This window comes from Elephas maximus, chromosome 12, assembly GCF_024166365.1.
Source record: "Elephas maximus indicus isolate mEleMax1 chromosome 12, mEleMax1 primary haplotype, whole genome shotgun sequence".
Lineage (NCBI taxonomy): Eukaryota > Metazoa > Chordata > Mammalia > Proboscidea > Elephantidae > Elephas > Elephas maximus.
Genome location: NC_064830.1, coordinates 9,423,920 through 9,449,557, shown reverse-complemented (window position 1 = coordinate 9,449,557; position 25,638 = coordinate 9,423,920). Strand labels below are relative to the sequence as shown.

At 38.2% G+C, this 25,638-nt stretch overlaps 1 protein-coding gene across 15 annotated transcripts in view; it reads right to left on the bottom strand.

Moving 5' to 3' along the window:
• SNTG2 (syntrophin gamma 2) overlaps window positions 1-25,638 on the bottom strand; it is a 459,193-nt gene that overhangs the window by 315,700 nt on the left and 117,855 nt on the right. For 7 of the 15 annotated variants that reach the window (XR_007519511.1, XM_049902596.1, XM_049902595.1 and 4 more), the window contains exon 2: window positions 1,534-1,671. Coding sequence is in view for 10 of the 15 variants with exons in the window: in XM_049902596.1 (XP_049758553.1) it covers window positions 1,534-1,671 (138 nt within the window). In the remaining 5 variants the exon portion in view is untranslated. Of the gene's footprint in view, window positions 1-247; window positions 323-1,533; window positions 1,672-18,585; window positions 19,257-25,638 lie in introns of those variants that run through there. The other 8 variants (XM_049902602.1, XM_049902603.1, XM_049902608.1 and 5 more) reach the window with 8 other exon arrangements.

The following is a 25,638-nucleotide window of genomic DNA, read 5'->3' as shown; positions in this document are numbered from 1 at the left end:
TGCTGTTCATAAACAGCAATACACATATAAGATCCAAATAAACCCAGTGCTGTCAAGTCAATTCCCACTCATAGAGACCAGATCCAAATATAATCTGAAATTACTAATATGTGGGTAATCATATTGTTCTTTCTCAAACTAAGCACTTTCTAAAAAAAAAAAAAAAAAAAAAAACCATCAAATTTTGCTAGCATCTTTAGTCTTCAGGAAATACTGATCAGAGGATTGCAAATGGGATAAAAAATACCTGCTTGTTTCATTTCCAAGGTCAAGGTCATGAGGACTCAGAAGACTAGTCATGAGGGGTCTCCAGAGACTGTACCTCCAAAAGAGCCAACCATGAGTTGAAATATTTTCAAAAACACACTGAGAAGACCTTCCTTTCAACTACATGATTTTTTGAGTATCAGTTTTTTGTAGCTAAGGGACGTAATTAAAGGAGAGATTTATAAAGGACCCCTGACTAATGCTGGCACATAAAGCTGAAATTATTAAGCCTACTAGAAGGAAAATTAGGAAATTGAATTTGATTTTAATATAATATATTCCATTTGCAGTAGTCCTCTTTGAGTTAAACCCTTAGAAGTTGTCAAAAATATGTTCCTTAATATTTATTCAGTATTCTACTGCATCAAATAAATAAATTTCTTTTCCTTAAGAAACTTTCATTTGTGAGCGAAGAGTACCACTGAAGCCAAGGAGGACTATGCTTCCAGCATGAAAATGCTTCCTTACAGCCACAGATGCAAAGGTACAAAGTTGATACCTAACGCTGAGAATACCTTCTTTATTTTTCATTGCATGTCATTTGAGATAAAACGCTAAAGTTATTATTCTTTTAATAAGCACCCAAACCCACTGCCGTCCAGTAAATTCCAACTCATCGCGACCCTAGAGGACAGAGTAGAACTGCCCCATAGAGCTTCCAAGGAGCACCTGGTGGATTCGAAGTGCTGACCTTTTGGTTCGCGGCCGTAGCTCTTAATCACTATGCCACCAGAGTTTCCTTAGTAAGCACGGTATTCATTATGCATTTTTATTTTCTAATTAGAATATATTGCATTTCATATTGTGATATTTGGGGCTAATTTTTATTTAAAGCTCTTCAAAGGGTATGTTTTAACAAAGAAATTAAGAAAGCCAAGGAGCAAGTAAATGATCCAAAACATTGCCTTCGAGTTGATTACGACTCATAGCAACCCTACTGGACAGAGTAGAGCTGCCCCATAGGGTTTCTAAGGGGTGACTGGTGGATTTGAACTACCAACCTTTTGTTAGCAGTCTGAGCTCTTAACCACTGTGCCACCAGGGTTCTGAGTAGATGATACAACTTTGAAAATAGTATTTTAATTGAGTATAATCAACACCAGTAGTTAGGAACATTTAAAAAATGGCCTAGTATCTTTCCATTAGCAACCATTCTTGCACGATAATTTTTAAATAGCTTTCATCTGAATAAGACCTTCTTGGCTCATAAATTCAAAGCATTTTTGAAGCACACCACTGGAAGCATGGAGATCCAGAAGCACTTACATTTGCACTGTGATTGCTTCCACTAACACAGACGACATCTTGTTTCTGAATGGTTAGTACCTCTTTCGTTAGCTTCAGCCGGACGTCGTAGGCGTTTTCAAACCCTTCATCATACAACAGTGCAATACCAGTTTTAGTCTGTAGAAACAAAGTGGAAATACAAATAAAATGGATTGAGTAGGAGAGAACCATTACTGATGGCAAATTATCAGCTGCTTTCTTTTTAAGAACTTTCTAAAAGACACATGTATATTTACTTAATATGAATCAGAAGATGTGTATTTATTCCACATGGATTCTGATTAACTTAACACACACACACAAATGATCAATTTTGAATAGATGGTCTAAGGCACTAGCTAAAGGCCTTACACAAAATGTGATTTTGTTTTTTTATTGCCAGTTCTTAAAAAAAAAAAAAAAAAAACTCCAAAAATGTTATTTCACACTTTAGATTAATGTTTCGGCATTCTAGAAAGGATTTATTTTTCACTCTATTAGATAAAGGTGAGAAGGAAAATGGTAATTTAGGGAAGATTTAAATAATACTGTATTTGTACAGGAGCCCTGGTAGCATGATGGTTAAGAGCTCTGCTGCTAACCAAAAGGCTGGCAGTTCAAATCTACCATCCACTCCTTGGAAACCCTGTGGGGCAGTTCTGCTCTGTCCTGTAGGGTCACTGTGAGTTGGAATCAACTCAATGTCAATCAGTTTGATTTTTTGGAGGGTATTTGTATGAAGCTTTGTTGATTTAGATTAGGAAAGTGACAAATTTAAAATAGCCACAACATTGATATCATGGTTTAAATAATTAAATAGAAATCAGCTTCATTAGAAATGTTTAAATGCAGTTTCCTGGACCTAAACTTTTACAGTGGTTGCTTCTGGTGAATGAGGCTGGAGATGGAGTGGAAGAGATTTGTAGTTCCCTCACTCAAGCAATATAGTTTGAATTTGTTACAAGGTATTGATCAGGAGGGAAATTAAAATTATTAAAGATGATAAATGAATCATATATCATTAGCAGATAAATAACACATTAAGTCAGAAATGTATCTTTGGACAAATTAGAGAAAGGTGCCTTTCTCTGTGGAAAAGTTGGGCAATCAGAATACATGCTCCTGCCACGAGGCAGGTGCCCCGCTCCCTTCCCTCCAGGCCACAGTATTGACAAGGGGAGTAGAATCATAGTGCTGACCCATTGAGCATCCATGTCCATGTGCCTCTGGGCAGGATGCAACCCAAAGAACCTTAAGAAGAAGCCCTGTAAGTTAATTCATGGAGGAAGAGGACAAGATTCAAGCTGCTTGGAAAGGCACAGCAGAGGGTTTGCATTCATTCCCAAGGGGGGTGAACAACCAAGAACAGAGCTGGAGCCTCAACCCAGATCAGCAGAGCTGAAGGCTGAGACCCAGCTGTGCAGGCTACACTCATTACTGTAACAGTTAAGGAGATTCCTCTCGTGATAATAACACTATAATTTTAAATTCTATACACAACCAAAGTATGCTTTAAGTATGAGTAGAACCACACATGGTATGCCCAATTCCACCTAAAGGGGGGTTTGTAAAAAGAAGTTTAAGAGTCATCTAATACAGCTGAGATCACAAGGTGAGTATCTAGATTTTACACACTTAGCCGCACATTGGAATAAAATGTAGAACTCTTAAAAAATACTAACGTCCGGGTCTTAATCCCAGATTTAATTTGGATTTAGTTGGTATGAGATTTGGTCTGAGAATCGGGAATTTAAAAACTCAGCAAGATGAATCCATTGTGCAGCAGAGTTGGAGAATGAAGGGTTTAGACTAGAGTTCATTGCTACTCAAAGGCAGCCAATGGACAGGGAGCAAACACTTCCCTGAGAGCCCCAAGGAACTATAGAATCCTAGTGAATCAGATCTACTCGACAGTGTCTGCATTTGAATAACATCACCAGGTGTTTCATGAACATGTCAAAGTTGAAGAAGCTCTGGCAATGGTTTCCTATTGCTGTTAACTGCATAACACTCAGTTAAAAACTTGTGTACCCTGATATAGCGTATTCATTTATCTACCAAACGTACTCATGCTCATGCATGGCTCTACTAATATACAACATATACAGTGACCATCTGACATAAATACCGGTGAATTTGGCACCGCAATCCACATATTACCCCATTATAAAGCCTTTTTTCCCTTACTTTCGGATTTAAAAATAAATACAAGTAAGAATTCTAATGGTTTCTTCCTAACTGTGGAACAGTCGTGTACTCATCGTGTTTCTTAAACCCCGCTTTGGCAACTCCTGTAAACAGACAGGAGTAATTGTCCTAAACAAATGATCTCTAAACCTTTGGATTGCTGTTGACTGGCTGTTGTTGTTGTTAGTTGTTATCCAGTGGAGTCCATCTCATGGCAACCCCATGTGTGCAGAGTACACCTGTGCTGCATAGACTTTTCAAGGCTGTGACCTCTCAGAAGCAGATCGCCATCTTGTTTTCCAAGGCACTTCTGGGTGGGTTCAAATCGCCAACTTTTTGGCTAGTAGTCAAGTACTTAATCATCTGTGCCACCTCTACGCATGGATATGGTTGTGAATTCACATTATGTCATTTGTTTCTAATGACTCAGTAGCTGCACCAATCACAGGACTAGAAGGAAACCCAAACACATATTCCAGGCTGTGCAGCCCTTTGAAGTGACTTGAATTACATAAACCTGGGCAGGCAGTGTGTTACCTTGATACTTGTCCTTCCCCTTGCTGCCACAGAGGATTCAGTCCACCCAAAGTGATTAAGAAAAGGAGAAGGGACCATATAACAGAAAAAAGTAAATATCTTCCCTATGAGTATGAATAAAATACCCATTGTCATCGAGTTGATTCCAACTCACAGCAACCCTACAGAACAGAGTAGAACTGCCCCATAGAGTTTCCAAGGAGTGCCTCGTGGATTCAAACTGCCAACCTTTTGGCAGACGTAGCTCTTAACCACTATTCCACCAGGGTTTCCATGAGTATGTATAACTTCTATAATTAAAAACCTAATTGGAAAAAAATAGAATTCTAACTGAGATAAATTATGAAGATTTAAATACATGCAATAAATACCCAATTTTTCTTTTGAGTTCCCACAGCACCCTATGAAAACAATTATTGTAACACTTCCTGCATTTATTTTAACATTCCCCCCTTTTTTTTTTTTTATGTCTATTTCAGTATCTGTATCCCCCACTAGACTCTCAACAGCTGGAAAGCGGGGACTGTTTCATTTTCTTCTTTGTTCCAGAAGCTGGTAGCACAATGCCCGCCCTATAATATGTATTCACTCCATGTGTGTAGAATTGAAAATGGAAGGAACGTAGCAGGCAGTGCTTTCAAATGCGTCTCACTTATTCTGCTGCCTGTATGATTCAAAAACAGTAGTCATGTTTTGTTCTAAAGGATAAAGAACCTGAGAGATAATATCTAAATGACACCTCTGAAGTCACTCTTAGTGACAAAGCTGTAATTAGAATCACCAGATTCCTACTCTAAGTATGTACTCTGCTTCTGACATAAGACACACAACATAAGGTGCCAGTTATGGCAAATCTCCTCTTTTTGAAATTCTCTTTCTTGTAAAAGGTCACAGTCAGGGTTAACTTCCCACTGTAGGAGCTGCAGCCATTTTACCCACTGACATCGAGTCAATTCTGACTCATAGCGACCCTACAGCACAGAATAGGACTGCCCCGTAGAGTTTCCAAGGAGCACCGAGTGGATTTGATCTGCCGACTTTTTGTTTAGCAGCCGTAGCACTTAACCACTATACTACCAGTGTTTCCTCGTAGGAGCTGCAGGAATTCCCAAATCCCTTCTGCCACCACAGCTTTCGGGACAGCCTCTTCTCAGCAGCTGCTATGCTTTCAGACACCTTCACTTCCACTTTCTCTCTTCTTCTTGTAACCACTACAGTGTCCACGTTCTTACAGCTCACCTACAACTTGCAAAAAAAATGGACTAACTCTGAAAAAAAGCAGTGCCAAAATCAGGACAATCTCTGATTTCTGACAAAGTTTTCTGATGAGTGGGGGTCCTAGTGCTGCCCATAACTGCCGTCATTATCAGCCCCAAAACACAAATCTCCACTGATGCCTTTGTAGGCTCTAGGCCTTTTTCACACAATCCAGGACACCAACTGTATCTTCTTCCACCTCCCAACGTCTCTTCCTACGTTCAAAAAACCATCTAAAAATGTGTGCACATACATGCACACACCATATATATCAATATACATTGGTAAGTGCAGAAATAATGATTTTAGATCATATAGGCTTAAGCCTGCAGTTAGCTCCAGGATTGCTAAAAAATTGCATCCCAAGACTTAAGGTAAAAGCTAACATCTTGTAAAAAATAAGTAGTTTCTAAAAAAAGGCTATTTCATAGTGTGTTGTAATACTTCATAGTACCATTTTGTAGGTTATTGGATATTTTGTGAAACAGGCTTTTATCCTGGGAATCTAGCTAATAATTTTAATCCTGTTTTTGTGAGGAAATGTTACATGTGGCTGATTTTCTGTAAATCCTGTTTCAGATTTCTCCTACATCCACAGTTATTTATTCATTTACAAACACATTCAGACAACAAACTTTTATTGAGCAATCATTTATTCGTCAAATATACTAAGTATAAAATGGTGACAAAAATAGGCAGTGTATTGCCTTCAGGGAGATTAGGGACAAATAAGAAGACTCTGGAGACTGCCTAAAAGAGTTAGATGGTAATAAAGAAGCAAGACTCAAGGAAACAGAATACAGGGACTCAGGAACAGGAGAGAAGAGATCAGGACCAGGGCTAGAGCTCACAGCAAGTGGTACAAGATGGGCTCCATTACCAAGAAGAATCACAAGATGAAGGCAAATAATTTCTGAGAAAGGGGCTCATTCTATATTTGTTATTAAGAACAAGAATTATTTTCGGTTTACATGAAAAAGGTGCAATACTGACTCATGTTATATCAATATGTAAACACACACACAATCATGTATCATATTAATTTCCAAGTAATTCGTAAAGAAAAAAAAAAATGTTGCCATGGAGTCGATTCAGACTCATAGTGACCCTATAAGACAGAGTAGAACTGCCTCATGGGGTTTCCAAGGAGCGGCTGGTAGATTCGAACTGCCAACATTTGGTGAGTAGCCAAGCTCTTAAACACTGCACTGCACCAACAGGGTTCCAAAGTAATTCACAGTGCTTACTAATTTGTCATTTCTACCAGTTAATTGTTTTGGCGAATAAATTGTCTATAACTCAGAGAAACAACTGAATGACGCTTTAAAGGAAGGACAGGACTTATCTAGGATAAAGGCCAAGGAAAGGATGGTTATCATTTAAAACAATTAAATATAATATTTTAAATATATCAAACATATAATATGTTAGCTAGTGAAAGCAAATATGATTTCATAATGATCGAAAATGAATCCTACGTTCCTTTATTATACCACCTCAGCCAGATAGCGCTCTGTGAAATAATCCCAACTTCTGTTCAAATACGTTTAAAAAAAAAAAAAAAATTAAAGTCAGGAATGAAATTGAACTGGAAGTAATTAAACATTCCAAATCAAAATTATAATTTTATTCTAACCACTTTCTTTTGTTAAAAAATATTCATTTTATGCCAAATTGGCATTAGCATGCTAGAGATATTTTGCACTGATATAAAATATACCATTTACGGAATGTCTGCTATGTGCCTAGGACTGTGCTAATCCACCAGAGATATTACCTTCAGTTCTCGTAACAAACATTCAGGGGAAGTTCAGAGACTGAGGTTCAGAGATATGAATAAGTAACATGCCAAAAATATCAAAGATAGTAAGTGAGGGAAACAACCCAGCACTCATTCCACATCCCTCCAAACCAGCGTTCTTCATGTTACACTAGATGGCCTTAGCAATCCTGGTAATAAAATACACAGCGTAAGTGGATACGTCCTCTTGATGCATTATTTGGAAATAAAAGTTATCTCAACTTCTTCAAAACTAAACTTTTGATCTTTCCCACTCAAAAACAAAAAATCAAAACAAAATACCTGCTCACCTCATTCTTCTCCACCACAATAAGTGGCAATATCATAACTCTGGTGACTCAGTCCCAGCTCCTGGGCTTATCCTTGACCCACCTCCTTCTCTTGCTCTCCACATCTGACCCATCAGCAAATTGAGTTGGCTCCACCTTTAAAATATGTTCAGAAACCAAACATTTCTCGGCACGTTTACTGCTACCGCCCTGGTCTAAGCCACCTCACATCTTGCCAGATCACTTCACTAGCCTCATAATTGATCTCCCTGTTCCCATCCTTCCCCAATTCTGTCTATTCTTAAAGTAGCAGCCAGGGTCACCCTGTCTAAAGCATAGCTCCAAATCACATCAATATTTTGAATAAGGCCTGCCAACAATTTCTTTTTTTTTTTTTTTTTATTTCTCTCAAAGTAAATGCTAAAGTCTTACAATGCCCTACAGGGTCCAACATGATCCTGGATCTCCATTAGTCCTCTGACCTCAACTTCCGCTGGTCCCCCTTCTTTTCTCTGCTTAGCCATACTGGTAGCCTGCTGTGCCCTATGCCTGATCCATGATCTTTCCATTTGTTCTTTACTTTTCTCTTCCCAGAACCCCACATGGCCTCCTCCCTCATCGTCTTTAGGTCTTCGCTGGAACATCACCTTCTCAATAAGGACTTCTCTAAGCAGCCGGTTTAAAACTGCAACTCCACCCCTATGCTCAACACTCCTCATCCCTTTTCCCTGCTTTGTTTTTCCCCCTAGAATCTATCACCTATATGCCTCCTGCAAACAGAATTTAAAATTTTAGAATTCTCGATTTAAAAATTTAGCATTATAATACCAAAGCTATATTTTAGACAGAAATATGAATAGTGAGAGGGTTCCCACTCCACAAAATATGAAGTCCTATCATAACTGTGCAGTATGACTGTAGTACTGAAATACTGTGGGACAGACAATGAATCAAAATACAGTTCAGAAAACCTCCCTTATAAAAAGGGGTTCATTATATCAGCAATAAAAAAATTAATTCAAAAAAGCTCTTGAGAGCATTACTCAACACAGATCTGGTTCTCATATTTACACCTTATATTTATTTCAATAATAAATTCCCAAGGGAAGAGAAAGATAAACATAGAGAAAAGCAAAATAAACATTTGTGAAGAAAATATTAGTGTGTGTGTGCGTTTATCAAGATATTGGGTTGTCATGACTCAAAGCCAGGTTTAAAAAAATAAAGGCCTATTCTAAAACAGAACATATTTGATAAAAAAATCACATGCCCTTACATTCACTAAATATTGCTATTCTATTATGCATACTCCTCACTTAACGGCTTTCTCATTATACAACATTTCTCAATTTTGACAATAGTAAAAAATGTACTACCTGACTATCTTGCGCGTTAACGAGGAGCGAAGTGAGGAGGAGGAGGGTGGTCTGTGAAAGGAGCAAGGATGAGCTGTCGCCAGCAGTTCCTGTTACCAGGTCAGGCAGAGGAGCTGGGCCAGGACCTCTGCCAGTGCATGTGTGCACGGGGCAGGTGCAGCCAGAGCAGGAAGAGGTGGTGGGAGCCGGGTGGAGGGGTCGGGCGGGGGCTAGGAAGTCTCTTCTTCCAAAGAGACCTCTCTGTCACCTCTGCACCTTCTGCCGTGGCCAGGTGGCTGGGCTTCACCGGCTCACAGGCCCAGGATCCACCTGTCACCAAGGCCTGTTTCCAGAGCAGGCAGAGTGGGAAGGAGGAGAGGCAAGGCCTGGGGGTCTGCAGAGGCCTGGAGCTTGGGCAGGTGATGGTGGGCCCCTGCTGCTCCAGACGCAGTGGGCAACCCTTGACCATCACCACCCCTATCCCCTAGCCCTGTGGGCTCTGCTAGATGGTGGGCAAGGTGGGGTGAGGAGGGAGGGGCAGGGCTTCACTCACATCCCAAAACACACCAGGGGTGGTAACGAGGTTGTGGGGGAGGGGATGGGAAGACACCAATGCTGAAGATGGGGTGCAGCCCCTACTCTCAAAACCACAATTTTCACTTAATGTCCTGGCCTTTCTCGATAAGTGAGGTGTGATTGTATCAAAGATTGTGATAAAAATGTATAAAAGCAGTTAAAATGCATTCCCTGTGTTGATTCAGAAATTAACATGTCTTATTCACCGAACTGTAGACATAAATGAATTAAAGAATGAATCTCAAAATACTAAAAGTTAAAAATAAGTAGCCATGAAAACACACCCAGGAGGGAGAAAACCTAACCACATAAATTGCCAGGTGTTAGAAGGATAAGGATAAAGGGAAAGAAAGGGCAGATTTTTAATTTAGATTTTTCTTTAACAATGCATATTTCAGGGACCTTTCACAGTACTTTCACCTAAAGAATTCTAAACTTTAATATTGCATCTTTTGTTTTGGCTAACTGAATGTACTGATGCGCTGGTTACTAAAGATGATATCAAATGTATCCCCAAAAGATTTTGTGAACATTCCAGTTATTGCACAGCTGACTTTTTAATGTCAATACACCTTTGGACAATTACTCTGTAATATGTAGAGAATGAAAAGATCCTGTAGAGAAATAGAGTGATGTCATTTAAAAAAAAAAAAAGAAGCATCAGATGATGACCAAAGTAATGCCACTCTGTCACCGGCCGGCTATACACATTCTGGGCAATCTGTTTTTCTTCCTGGAGCCTCTATCTCCTGATCTGTAAAATTAGATAATTCCAACTTTACACGGATGACAGAGTGAGTAAATGAGATGGTATCTGTGAAAGGTCCTAACAGAGAACTTGTCACAAAACAGCAGTAGTTGAATGTAATTGAGTGATTTTTCTGGTAGGTTCTCCTTTTGAACTATTTATGTATCAGTAAAAATTAAACTATTTTTCCTACGAGAAAAGAAAACTAACTTTGTCAGTCCAACAGCCTATCACACAAACTGAATGAACCCTGGCATCAACAGTCTATTAGCAAAAGTAATATAAGTAAGAAAAATCCACAATCCTAAAACCCAAACAGTTCAGATGAGAAGAAAAACAAATGACAGCCAATATTCCACTAAAAAATACAGTGAAACGACTCCTGTCTCCTGTTGTTAGGTGCTCTCGAGTCAATTTTTGACTCATAGTGGCCCCATGTGGCAGAGTAGAACTGTCCCACAGAGTTTTCTTGCCTCTAATCTTTATGGAAGCAGATTGCCAGGTCTTTCTCACACAGAGCTGCTGGATGGGTTCAAACCATCAACCATTAACCATCTAAGGTAAAGCAACCTAGCGCTAAAACTTTGTTTCACCACCAGGGCTCTTGCCTGCCTGCTAGTGTTAAATAAAAGTCAAAAGCTAATGTATTCAATTTATTTCAATGAATAAAACAAAAAAGCTTTACATTGGAAAAATGGCTACTTTTCTGCCCCCAAAAGTGAGAGTTTTAAGTTTAAAGATGTAAAATGAAATCCCCATGGATGCCGGATCTTCCACTGAGTCTTGCTAGTGAGTATACATACTTCAGCTCAGCTCCTGACAATGGCTATAAATAATTTAGGGGCCATCCACTTATAATCATGCCTCTGCTCACTTTGTACCATGATGAACTAACAGAGCCTAGGATATGGTGGGTAGTCAACAAATGCTTATTAATTAAAAACATACACATATTTAAAACATCTATTTAATTATATTAAAACACTCATCTGCTCTATTTTTTCTTAGTTATATGATTTTGGGTAAGTTATCACTCTTCTCTGGGTTATTAGTTTTGGCACGTACGTACCAGAAAAATCAGATCTCTGTGGTCCATTCTCTACATTAATATGATTCACTATTGTTTTATTCATTTTGATTAAATATTACTTTATCTGCTTCTTCAACCAAAAGGACAATGAAATAATCCATTAAATAAAATCACAGGCATAAAAGTGATTCAAAAACTTCCAGATATCATGGAACTGTAAAGGAATACATTCTTTAAAAAACCGCCGTTTCTCTTAGGACATCGTTGCTTAATACAGCCGTCATGTTTGTTTTTAAGCAACATCTATTGTGATTACTTTTTTTAAGTTCTGCTAAATCAGTATTTGTTATCATTTCACCTGAGCTGCTTTAAATTTTATACTTCACTTCCGCTTAGGAAAAAAGTTTCCTAAGGAAGTTTCAGTGCACAAAAAAATCAGAGAACACGTTTAACATCAGATACAGAGTAAGCTATAAATTCTCTATGGATGTTCTTAGGTTAGCTGCAGTAAACTACAAAATCATCTTATCCATTTACTTTTTGTTAAAACTAAGATGTCCACTACTTGACAACACTTTTATCAAATCTCTCAAAGTTTGGAGAATTCCCTCCAAAACATAAAGACCACTGTCTATTCTGTTTGCGTTAACATTTTATAAATACTCCTAAAAACTACCCACTCAACCACATCACTTCTTTCTTTCAGGTTTCCCAGAATTGTGTTCCTTTTACCGGGCTTAAACGTAGTACCATTTAAGTCAAATTTGAAAGGCTTAGGTATAAAGACTGTCAGGGAAAGAAAAAAAAAATCCATCACCAAAGCTAACAAGGTCACAGTGATTTAGGGATCATATAATGCCACACTGGCATGTGTTATTTCATTTGATACTCCCAGTCATGAACAAGGCAAGTATTAGTATTGCAGTTTACAGAGGAGGGACACAGAAGTGTTGGACAAGTTGCTCAGGTCATACTGCCGGTCCACAGTGGAGCCGGGAATCAAATCCATGCCCCCAGAATCCTTCCCTCATATCTTTCTACCACTCCTCAGAACATCATCACGGTAAAACACCAGGAACTCGCTGACTCTTGGGACCTATTTGGACGGTTCCCTTTCTGAACCTACGTATCAATACTGACAGTCAATCAGGTGGGGATTTTTCTAACACCTTTATTCAGTCAAACTTGAGCTTCACCAACCACACTGGAGCTTAAGAGTAATCATTCAATATTTTATAGGCATCACTCAAAAATGTCTCAAGGAAAAATATCTTACAAAATTTTACATCTCTAAAAAACAATTGTATTCAATAAGGAGGCACTCATTTAAAACCCAAAGTGCATTTAATATCTTGTTAATGATAAGAATGCAAAGCTCTCCTCACTCAACCTCACCTACCAAAAAAACCAGAGGCACGCATTTTTGAATTACAGAAGTGGACACTGGAAGGAAAAATGTCTTAATATGCCATAATGGAAAAAATGTAAATTAATTATATTACATCTACCTAAATGACTGCTTTCATATGTACAGTATATAGAAGTACTGTACCTTTTTTTTTTTTTTTTGTAATTTTCAGCGTATAAGTCATTCACCTTCTGAGTTAAGTGTATTCCTAGGTGTTTTATTCTTTTGGCTGTTATGGTAAATGGAATTGTTTTCTTAATTTGCTTTTTGCGTGTTGACATTGTGCCCTGCAACATTACAGCACTGATTTTATGCCAAGGGCACCTTCATCACTATTTAGCACTGAAACCACTTCAGGGGAGGTGTGCTGGCATGCATTTGTGCGTGAGGGAGGGAGGTATTTAAAATGATTGTGGGGAGGAAATACTGGGTAACTAGCGGAAATAAGTAGGAAGGGGAAACATGAAGTGACGAGTTGTGGGTTTCATGCGATATGGAGTAAGAGAAGCCAAGATTTCCGGGTGAAATATTTTGAAGTTGGCTTATCAATTAACCGCCTTTCTTTTAGCACCAGTGAAAGACCTTTTTTTTTTTCTTGTCCCCCTACCCTTCATACTCAGTCCTCACTGTTTTGGATCAGGCTTCTCTCTTCCTAGTTCCAGTGACAATGGAATTCAGCTTCACAGACAGGACAAAAGATTCTTAGAAGATAAATTGGAAGATACGATGAGTATTATTTTCTCCTTCTATGGAAAAGTGCTCAGCTATTTTAATATCTCATTTCACACGTTTTGGTATATTTGTATGTGTTCCGCTTATGATAAATTAATACAGTCTAGCCACAGGGATAGACATGTATGGTATTACTATTTTGTTAAGGTATACGTAGTATTTTATAAAATACAAAATATACGTTTAAAACATGGATATGTTTCTTTATTATCTGCGATAATAAGTACTTGCATACCTTAAAATTTTTACAGGAAAATTCCGTATTGCAATTATATAACTGATATAATGACACAAATAAAGGTATCATTGTCTTTTAAAATGTATGTTTTGATCCATCCTTTTGACAAAAACCTTCATTTTAAACAGCCTTAAGGTAAAACACTAGCATTTTCTAGCTACTGCCATTAGCCTTGCAATAGTAAAGACACAATGATAAACAGCTGGCTCTTAAACTACACGAGCTTAATGATTAGAAAGTAAGCTGAATGTCTTATTTAATTACTGGAAACACGATATGTCACAAACTAATTATATATGATTGATTACTGTCATCTCGTGCAATTCTGAATGTATAAAGGGAAATCCTTAAGTTTCTGTGCTGTGCTTCTCATCAGTACTTTCAGCATAAGAATTTAACTTAAAAGGGAATATTTTTAAGCAAGTCTCAAAGGACTTTTTATTCTGAACATTGAACTAAAATCTGGTTCTAGATAACGTATAAAAACAGAGTAAATGGTGGAAAATGACAACTACAAGGTGGCCACAAAAATTAAAACATTTGTTGAATTTCAACTGTATTTAGGCATTTCTGATATTTTAAAGGATTTTATTGATAAAATTTATTAGGACATGTATATAAGGAAAAAAAATCATGCAGTGATATATCCAGGACTAGCTATTACAATAATATATTCTAACATATGGATACTCAACTACTCCATTCAGCTGTTGTTGTGAGGTGCCATCAAGTTGGTTCCAACTGACAGTGACCCTATGTACACCAGAACAACACACTGCCCAGTGCTGTGCCATCCTCACAATCATCGTTATGTTGCAGCCACTGTGTCAACCCATCTCATTGAGGGCCTTCCTCTTTTTCGTTGACCCTCTACTTTATCAAGCATAATGTCCTTCTGCAGGGACTGGTCCCTCCTGATAACATGTCCACAGTATGTGAGATGCAGTCTTGCCATCCTTGCTTCTAAGGACCATTCTGGTTGTACTTCTTCCAAGACACCTTTATTACTTCTTTCGGCAGTCCAAGGGATATTCCACATTCTTCAACAACACCATAACTCAAAGGCATCAGTTCTTCTTCTGTCTTCCCTATTCATTGTCCAGCTTTCATGTGCATTATCAGGTGACTGAAAACACCATGGCTTGCTCAGGCACACCTCAGTCCTTAAAGGGGTATCTTTGTTTTTTTAACACTTTAAAGATGGGTTTTGCTGATTTGCCTAATGTAATGCGTCATTTGATTTCTTGACTGATGCTTCCATGGGTGTTGACTGTGGATGCAAGTAAAATGAAATCCATGACAACTTCAATCTTTTATCTGTTTATCATGATATTGCTTATTGGTCCAGCTGTGAGGATTTTTGTTTTCTTTATGTTGAGGTGTAATCCATATTGAAGGCTGTGGTCTTTGATCTTCATTAGTAAGTGCTTCAAGTCCTCTTCACTTTCAGCAAGCAAGGCTGTGTCATCTGCATAACGCAGACTGTTAATGAGTCTTCCTCCAATCCTGATGCCATGTTCTTCTTCATATAGTCCAGCTTCTCACAATACTTGCTCAGTATACAGATTGAATAAGCATGGCGAAAGGATACAATCCTGACACACACCTTTTCTGACTTTAAACCAGACAGCATCCCCTTGTTCTGTTTTGTTAACAACTGCTTTTCAGTCTAAGCGCAGTTTCCTCCTGAGCACAGTTGAGTGTTCTGGAATTTCCATCCTTCGCAACGTCATCCATAATTTGTTATGCTCCACACAGCTGAATGCCCTTGCACAGTCATTATAACATAGGTAAATATCTTCCTTGTATTCTCTGCTTTCAGCCATGATCCATGTGACATCAGCACTGATATCCCTTGTTCCATGTCCTCTTTTGAATCCGGCTTGAATTTCCGTCAGTTCCCTGTGACATACTGCTGCAAACGCTTTTGAATGAATTTCATCAAAATTTTACTTGTGTGTGATATTAATGATATTGTTCGATAATCTCCCCATCTGCTGGATCACCTTTAATTGGAATGGGTACATATATGGATCTCTTCCAGTCGGCTGGCCAGGTAGCTGACTTCCAAATTTCTTGGCATAGAGGAGTGAGCGCTTCCAGGGTTGCATCCATTTGTTGAAACATCTCAGCTGGTATTCTGTCAATTCCTGGAGGCTTGTTTTTCGCCAGTGCCTTCAGTGCAGCTTGAGCCTCTTCCTTCAGGACCACTGGCTCTTGATCACACACTGCCTCCTGAAATGGTTGAATGTCAGCCAATTCTTCTTGGTAGAGTGACTCTGTCTATTCCTTTCATCTTCTTTTGATGCTTCCTGTGTCATATAATACTTTCCCAGTAGAGCCCTTCAATATTACAACTTGAGGCTTGAATTTTTTCTTCAGTTCTTTCAGCTTGTAAAATGCCCAGCATGTTTTTCCCTTTTGGCATTCAACTGTAAACTTCTTCAATGTGGAAACCACGTTAATTTGTTTCCTGTCTGTAAGGCCTGTTGTGTGTGTGGCATACAGAAATATATTCTAATCTTTATACTCATATGAAAACTCAATTTGTTGGAAAATTTTAAGATGTAAAGCAAACCCGCTGTCTTTGGGTGGAGCAAACTCTTAACATGTTTGGCTGCTAATGGAAAGTTGGCAGCTCCAGTCAGCCCAGAGGTGCCTGAGAAGAAAGGCACGGTGATGTGCTTCTGATAAACCAGCCACTGAAAGCCTTGTTGGGCACACCTGTACTCCGGCACATATGGGGTAGCCATGAGTCAGGATCAACTTGAAGACGACTGTTTTTGGTTTTAAGGCCTATCAACCACATTAATTGCTCACTGCTATATGGTAATATGTGAAAAACTTTGTTCTTTTGCTTCTCAGTTGATTTAGTCATGCATTAACTAATTCATGACTAATGCCTGACTGGTCTTGAAAAAGTTACACTTGAAAGAATTTTCACATGGAATCAAGGTAATATTAGCTCATAGCAGAAACAAAGATAAGCTGTGGTTTATAAAGCAAACTCATTCTAGGAGAACGTGTTGTTAGATGCCTTCCAGTTTGTTTCGACTCACATCGACCCTATGCACACCAGAACAAAACACTGCCTGGTCCTGCGCTATCCCTACAATTGTTGCTATGCTTGAACTCACTGTTGCAGCCACTGTTTTTCTCTTTCCAGAATTCCTGCAATGTATTTATCCAAAATACACCCATTGTGTCAATCCATCTCACTGAGGGTCTTCCTCTTTTTTGCTGACCCTCTACTTTACCAAGCATGATATCCTTCTCCAAGGGCTGATCCCTCCTGATAACATGTCCAAAGTATGTGAGATGCAGTCTTGCCATCCTTGCTTCTAAGGAACATTCTGGTTGTACTTCTTCAAAGACAGCTTTGTTCCTTCTTTTGGCAGTCCATGGTATATTCAATATTCTTCTCCAACACCACAACTCAAAAGCATCAATTCTTTAGTCTTCCTTATTCATTGTCCAGCTTTCCCATGTATATGAAATGATTGAAAACACTATGGCTTGGGTCAGGCGTGCCTTAGTCCTCAAGGTGACATCCTTGTTTTTCGACATATTAAAGAGGTCGTTTGCAGCAGACTTCCCAATGCACTGCGTCTTTTGATATCTTGACTGCTGCTTCCATGGGTGTTGATAGTGGATCCAAGTAAAATGAAATCCTTGATAGCCAGCCTCAATCTTTTCTCTATTTACCATTATGTTGCTAACTGGTCCAGTTGTGAGGATTTTTGTTTTACGTTGAGGTTTAATCTTTACTGAAGGCTGTGGCCTTTGATCTTCATTAGTAAGTGCTTCAAGTCTTCTTCACTTTCAGCAAACAAGGTTGTGTCACCTGTATAACTCAGGTTGTTAACGAGTCTTCCTTTAATCCTGATGTCCTGTTCTTCTTCATATTGTCCAGCTTCTCAGATTATTTGCTCAGCATACAGATTGAATAGGTATGGTGAAAGGATACAAACCTGATGCACACCTTTTCTGACTTTAAACCATGCAGCAACCCCTTGCTCTGTTTGAAGAACTGCCTCTTGATCCATGGACAGATTCCTCATGGGCACAATTAAGTGCTCTGGAATTCCCATTCTTCAAAATGTTATTTGTAATTTGGTATGATCCACAAAGTGGAAGGCCTTTGCATAGTCAATAAAAAACAGGTAAACATCTTTCTGGTATTCTCTGCTTTCAGCCAGGATCCATCTGACATCAGCAATGATACCCCTGGTTCCACGTCCTCTTCTGAATCTGGCCTGAATTTCTGGCAGTTACCTGTTGATACACTGCTGCAGCCACTTTTGAATTATCTTCAACAAAATTTTCCTTGCATGTGATATTAATGATGCCGTTGGATAATTTCCACATTCAATTGGATCACCTTTCCTGGGAACAGGAATAAATATGGAACTTTTCCAGTTGGTTGGCCAGGCAGCTACCTTCCAAATTCCTTGGCATAGACGAGTGAAGACTTCCAGCACTGCATCCGTTTGTTGAAACATCTCAATCAGTATTGTGTCAATTCCCCGGAGCTTTGTTCTTCACCAATGCCTTCTGTGCAACCTGAACGTCTTCCTTCAGTACCATCGGTTCCTAATTATGTTACCTCCTGAAATGGTTGAATGTCGATCAACTCTTTTTGGTATAGTGACTCTGTGTAGTCCTTCCACTTCTATTGATGCTGCCTGTGTCACTGAATATTTCCCCCACAGAATCCTTCAGTATTGCAACTCAAGGCTTGAATTTTTTCTTCAGTTCTTTCAGCTTGAGAAATGTCAAACGTGTTCTTCCCTTTTGGTTTTCCATCTCCAGGTCTTTTCACCTGTCATTATAGTACTTTACTTTGTCTTCTCGAGCCACCCTGTGAAATCTTCTGTTCAACTCTTTTATTTCATCAAACATTCATTCACTTACCCAGACTCACTTAGATAAATTCAAATACACTAGAGAGGCAGGTTGTTGTTAAAACTGGTCTTCTTCAATCCTACTCCAGAGATTGATTCAAAAGGTGTGCTGAAAAAAAAAAAAAAAACTGAGGAGCCCGTAAATCTACATTTTCATAAAGCCCTCCTGTGATTCTGAGGTACACGTCCCAGAGCTTTCATGAAGAGGCACTGTGTAATTCCATAAAACATCCCAGAGTTTGCATGAAGAGGCATTGTGTAATTCCACAAATGATATGATTCAATGGAGGGGGAATATTTGATCTGCAGTATAGCCTTTCAGATAGCATTTACATTTTGTCAGCCTCAGTTTCTCCTTCTATAAAGTAAAACATGGACTTTCGTAGTCTGATAATTTCCACCTAAGACTAAAATTTTACCTCTTTGAATTCAATACTGAAATTGGTACTGCTTCAAGAAAATACTATGCTGGTAGTGTTTTTCATGTGTCATATTGCTTTACTTAAATTCAGCCTTTCTAAAGTTTTTCTCTGCCTCACTTCATAGAATACCAAAGAAGGTTTGTTCTTTAAACAGATTTAGGTGGGAAAGAAAGGGTATTAAATCTCCCTGAAATCCTATTTACTGATTCAGAAAAACAGATTAGGCTATTAGGAAGGTCTTATATTCTTGCCTTATTATCTAACATTTTCTAATCTCTTCATGAAAGAATTTAAATGTACAGGTTCACAGGAATATGAAATTATATGCATTGAAATTAACATCCTCCATAAAAAAGTGTAAATGTAACTTTTAACAATATATGGCATAAAGGAGGATATGTCAATTGTCAGTTTTCTTGATGTATATTTGATAGTGGAAGAATGATATAAGAATCAAGTACTGAATATTAGATAAAATGACTTTCAATGAATGTTACAGTAATAATTACTATTCCCGCAATTTGTTCAATGGCCACTATACTAGGCACTTTATGTATATCTATATATATATATACATAAAGTGTCTATTATACATGTACTAGACACTGTATTTATATATATTATATGTCAGGAGCCCTAGCGGTACAGTGGTTAAGCGCTAGGCTGGTAACTGAGAGGTCAGCTGTTCAAACTGACCAGCCGCTCCTCAGGAGAAAGATGTGTCAGTCTGCTTTTGTAAAGAATACAGCCTTGGAAACCCTATGGGGCAGTTCTACTTTGTCCTATACTATCACTATGAGTTGGAATCAACTCAACAGCAATTAGTTTATACCCAAAACCCAATTAGTTTATACTATATAGATATACACACACACACACACACACATATATATATGGAAACCCTGGTGGTATAGTGGTTAAGTGCTATGACTGCTAACCAAGAGATCAGCAGTTTGAATCCGCCAGGCTCTCCTTGGAAACTCTATGGGGCAGTTCTACTCTGTCCTATAGGGTCACTATGAGTCAGAATCAACTCGACGGCAGTGGGTTTGGTTTGGTTTGTGTGTGTATATATATATATATATATAAATAGCTATATATATATATCTCACTTAACTATTTTTAAAACATAAACGTTATCTTCATTTGGAAACTGAAAATACTAAATCCAAAAGAGGCTGAATTTATTACTGAAGACCAGGTACTAATCAGTGACCCTAAGAAAAACCAAACCTGTTGCTGTCAAGTCGATTCTGACTCACAGAGTTGGACTGCCCCATAGGGTGTGCAAGGAGTGGCTGGTGGATTTGAACTTTCAACCATTTGGTTAGTAGCCGAGCTCTTAACCACTGCAACACCAGGCCTCCACAGGGGCTTAAATCTACTGGCGGACTTGAAACCAGAGCTCTCCCTTCACTAATTATTCTCCTTCCAGAATTCCTGCAATATATGGCTCTATCCAAAATACTCCACCACATCTTTGTCAGAAGCTGGACTATACGAAGAAGAATGTGGCAGCAGGGCTGGAGGAAGACTCATTAACAACTTGCAATATGCAGATGACACAACCTTGCTCACTGAAAGTGAAGAGGACTTGAAGCACTTACTGGTGAAGATCAAAGACCACAGCCTTCAGTATGGATTACACGTCAACATAAAGAAAACAAAAATCCTCACAGCTGGACCAATAAGCAACATCATGATAAACAGAGAAAAGATTGAAGTTGTCAAGGATTTCATTTTACTTGGATCCACAATCAACACCCACAGAAGCAGCAGTCAAGAAAATGAATGACACATTGCATTTGGCAAATCTGCTGCAAAAGACTGCTTTAAAGTGTTGAAAAGCAAAGATGTTACTTTGACTCAAGCACCTGACTCAAGGCACACTTTCAATAGCCTTATATGCATGTAAAAGCTGGAAAATGAATAAGGAAGGGTGAAGAAGAACTGATGCCTCTGAATTATAGTGTTGGTGAAGGATATTGGATATACCACGGACTGCCAAAAGATGAACAAATCTGTCTTGGAAGAAATACAAACAGAATGCTCCTTAAAAGCAAGGATGGCAAAACTATGTCTCACATACTTTGGACATGTTATCAGGAGGGACCAGTCCCTGGAGAAGGATATCATGCTTGATAAGGTAGAGGGTCATCAAAAAAGAGGAAGACTCTCAAAGAGATGGATTGACACAGTGGCTGCAACAATGGGCTCAAACATAGCAACGATAGAGAGAATTGTGCGGGATAGGACAGTGTTTCATTCTGTTGTACACAAGGTCTCTGAGTAGGAACCAACCTGACAGCACCTAACAACAACAGCATCCAAAATGTTTTTAATATATTGCTAACTAAGTAAAAAGTAAGCTCATAAATTTCAAATACGTACAACTAAGAAGAGTAACATACAATTGGTATTATTAGAAAAAAGTAAACGATTTGCAATTTTGCAATGAAAATTAAAAGGTCACCTTTAAAAACAAGTTTAATATCTGAACTGCAAAAATATAAAGCAAACAAACATTGTCTTCTCATAATATAGTGCACGCTATACAAAATCAGCAATAAGCTAACATCATGTTATCGTAATAGAAAATTAACGCTTCTACGTGTGACTTGGAAATCCTGGAGGCATAGTGGTTAAGAGCTATGGCTGCTAACCAAAAGGTTGGCAGTTCGAATCTACCAGGTGCTCCGTGAAAACTCTATGGGGCAGTTCCACTCTGTCCTATAGGTTTGCTATGAGTTGGAATTGATTTGACAGTAATGGGTTTGGTCTTTTTTTTTTTTTGTGATATCACCCAAAATACCTTTGAAGGGGATATTGGGTCATATCTAGGGTGACACCAAATCTCTGTGTGCCAAAGGCAATCCTAATTTATGTCTCTTGTTTCAATGTAATTATTAATAGTATCCCATTTTACTTTCAAAGTTTTGAATAATAAATTATATAGTCATCTAGTAGAGCAGAGGATTGTTGCTGTATAAGATGCTTTTGGGTGACAGAATTTAAATCTATACATGCTGTAAAAAAAAAAAAAAAACAATTGGGCAACAGAATACAAGTACCCTGGTAAGCTACTGGGGCAGACTGGCTAGCTCCTCACGAAGATTATTTCTCTTTTCCCTAGACTTTTAGCTAGACTGGATTTCCCATGCTCTCTTGCATCTATCCAATGAATGTTAGTGGAAGGAAGTCTTTGTAGACTTTTCTCATAGAAACCTCCCATATACAATTAAAACAGCCACACCATGCTGCTTATACGTGATACTGAAATGGTATGTATTTAGTTTTCAAACTGAAGTCATTCCTTTCATATTTAAGGTAACTTTCGTCATTATGGTTAGATTTAAATCTACCATTTTTGGTACTTGTTTTCTGTTTGTGCCATTTGTTCTTTGTTCTTTCTTGCTTGCTTTCTTTGGGAGGAAATACTTCAATTATCTGTCGGTATTCCATTTTATCCCTTTTATCATTTTTTTTAACTGCACGGCTTTCTGTTACCTCTTAAGCAGTTAATCTAGGGATAAGAATATGCATTTGTGTGTATCACCATCTACCATAAAATACTATATCACTTCATGGACAATGTAAGAATCTGAAGACAATTATAGTAACTCCCTTTCATCCTTTATAGTCTAGTTGTCATATGCTTTACTTCTACATGTTAAAAATCCTACAACATAATAAATAGTGCTTATTATTTATACATACGTACCAAAAAAAAAAAAAAACCTGTTGCCGTCAAGTAGATTCCGACTCATACCGAACCTACAGGACACAGCAGAACTGCCCCATAGAGTTTCCAAGGAGCACGTGGTGGATTCGATCTGCTGACCTTTTTGTTAGCAGCCATAGCCCTTAACCACTATGCCACCAGGGTTTCCACACATAGGTATATGTATTTTTTTTTAATTTATATTGCAAAATATATGATAAGTATATATATATAACATATAAATATATAATTAACTGTATTATATATATACATATAGAAAAACATAAATATATTCTTATCTTTTATATATACTCATATATTTATACTTTCTAGTGGTCTTTATACCTTCCTGCAGATTCAAGTTTCCTGCTGATATCATTTCTCTTTAGTTTGAAGTTCTTTTTTTAGCATTTTTTGGGGCGTAAGCCCATTGGAGTTAAATTAATTTATTTATTTGTTTGAATAGGTCTTTATTCCACCTTCATATTTGAATACTATTTTCAAGGATATGAAATTCTAGATTAATAGTTTTTCTTTTCATTCATCAGTTTAAAGGTAATTTCCCATTTTGTTTAAAATTCTTCTATGATTAAGATTTTTTTTTGTTATTTTTCATGTCTTTTTTTTTTTTTTTTTACTTTGTTTTAATTTATCCTAAAGGGGGATTGCTGGGTTTCTCCAAGCATATATAAGTGGTAACTTTGGTGAAACGTAAGACAGTACACAGTACTGGAGAAGCCAGCACAACTTCTCCAAGACAAGGTCTTAGAAGCTCCAGAGGCACACCGAACTCCCTGAGGGATCAGATTACTGGGCTGAGGGCTGTGAGGAACATGGTCTTGGAGAACATCTAGCTCAAGTGGCATAACATAGTTTATAAAGAAAATGTTCCGCATTCTACTTTGGTGAGTAGTGTCTGGGGTCTTAAAAGCCTGTAAGCAGCCATCTAAGATACTCCACAGGTTTCACCCCTTCAAGAGCAAGAAAGAGTGAAGAAAACTAAAGACACAAGGGAAAGATTAGTCCAAAGGACTAATGGACCACATTTACCACAGACTCCACCAGACTGAGTCCAATAAACTAGATGGTGCCCAGCTACTACCACTGAGAGTTCTGGCAAGCAACACAATAGAGGGTCCTGGACAGAGGTAGAGGAAATGTAGAACAAAATTCTAACTCAAAAAGAAAGACCAGACTTGCTGCCTGACAGAGACTGGAGAAATCCTGAGAGTAGGGCCCTGGGACACACTTTTAGCTCAGTAATGAAGTCACTCTTGAAGTTCACCCTTCAGCCAAAGATTAGACAGGCCCATAAAACAAAACTAAAGGGGCACACCAGCCCTGGGGCAGGGACTAGGAGGCAGGAGAGAACAGGAAAGCTGGTAATAGGAAACCCAAGGTTGAAAAGGGAGAGTGCTGACATTTTGTGGGTTTGTTAGCCAGTGCCATAGAACAATATGTGTACTGACTGTTTAATGACAAACTAGTTTGTTCTGTATACCTTCACCTAAAGTATAATTAAAAAAAAATTTTTTTTTAACTTCAAAAAAATTAAATATAGAATCATTAATGCTTTTCCAATCTGATTTAAAATAAACTTATTGCTCCCTGGGGGGAAAAAAAAAGCTTCTGAGCGGCCACCTAAGATACTCCATTGGTCCCACCCAATCTGGAACAAGGGAGAATGAAGAAAACTAAAGGCCCAAAGGAAAGATTAGTCCAAAGGACTAATGCAACACAACTATCACAGCCTCCACCAGATTGAGTCCAGCACACCAAATGATGCCCAGCTACCATCACTGACTGCTCTCACAGGGGTCACAATAGAGGGTCCCAGACAGAGCTGGAGAAAAATGTGGAACAGAATTCTAACTCACACACACACACAAAAAGACCAGACTTACTGGTCTGACAGATACTGGAGAAACCCCAAGAGTATGACCCCCGAACACTCTTAGCTCAGTAATGAAGTCATTCCTGAGGTTCACCTTTCAGCCAAAGATTAGACAGGCCCATAAAACAAAACGGGACTAAAAGAACACCCCAGCCCTGGGCAAGGACAAGAAGGCAGGAGGAGACAGGAAAGCTGGTAATGAGGGAAGTAAGGTTGAGAAGGGGAGAGTGTTGCCATGCCATAGGGTTGTCTGCTAACGTCACAAAACAGTATGTGTATCAATTGTTTAATGAGAACCTAGTTTACTCTGTAAACCTTCAACTAAAGTACAATAAAAATTTTTGAAAAATTTAAAAAGTTATATAGATGAGACTTAAGGGTCAGATATTATGTAACCAGAACATGAAAGTTTCAAAAAAAAGTTGAAATTCAATGTTTTTGCATTGAAAACTCAGGACACACTTGTATTCACAGTATCTTCAGAATACTTCTTGCTAAACTTCACATTTTGTAAGCTTCAAAAGCTTCCAAATGTTAACGTAAGTATCTTGACTTTTTTTTTTTTTGCCCTTTTACAGCAGAAAGCTATTATCACAGGAGAAGAGCAATTTCCTATATTTGGCCTTTACTTGCAACATGTTTTTTTCACTTCAGTCTAAGATCTAATCTAAAAACGTGCCTTTTCAAATATTCAGTATAACTCTGAGAGTTGTATCAAAAGACAAAGTACCAATTTACTGGCATTGAACTTTGCTTAATTTTATAACTAAATTTGCACAAACAGGAAAATTAACAAAAGGGTAGTCCACAATACTACGCAAAACAGATTCAAGACATTGAAAAGATGTTTGCTTCTTGTTTTTATACTTGAAAACAATTAAGAAAAAAATAAGGAAATGTGAGGCAAGCCCCTCAAGAAAGTGAATCAAGAGAAAAGTCAACTGAAAACACAGAAATGAGCATTAAACACTGTTTGATTGCTGCCATTTTTCTCTCCCTCTTGAGAAGACAAAGCAGCTGTGCAGC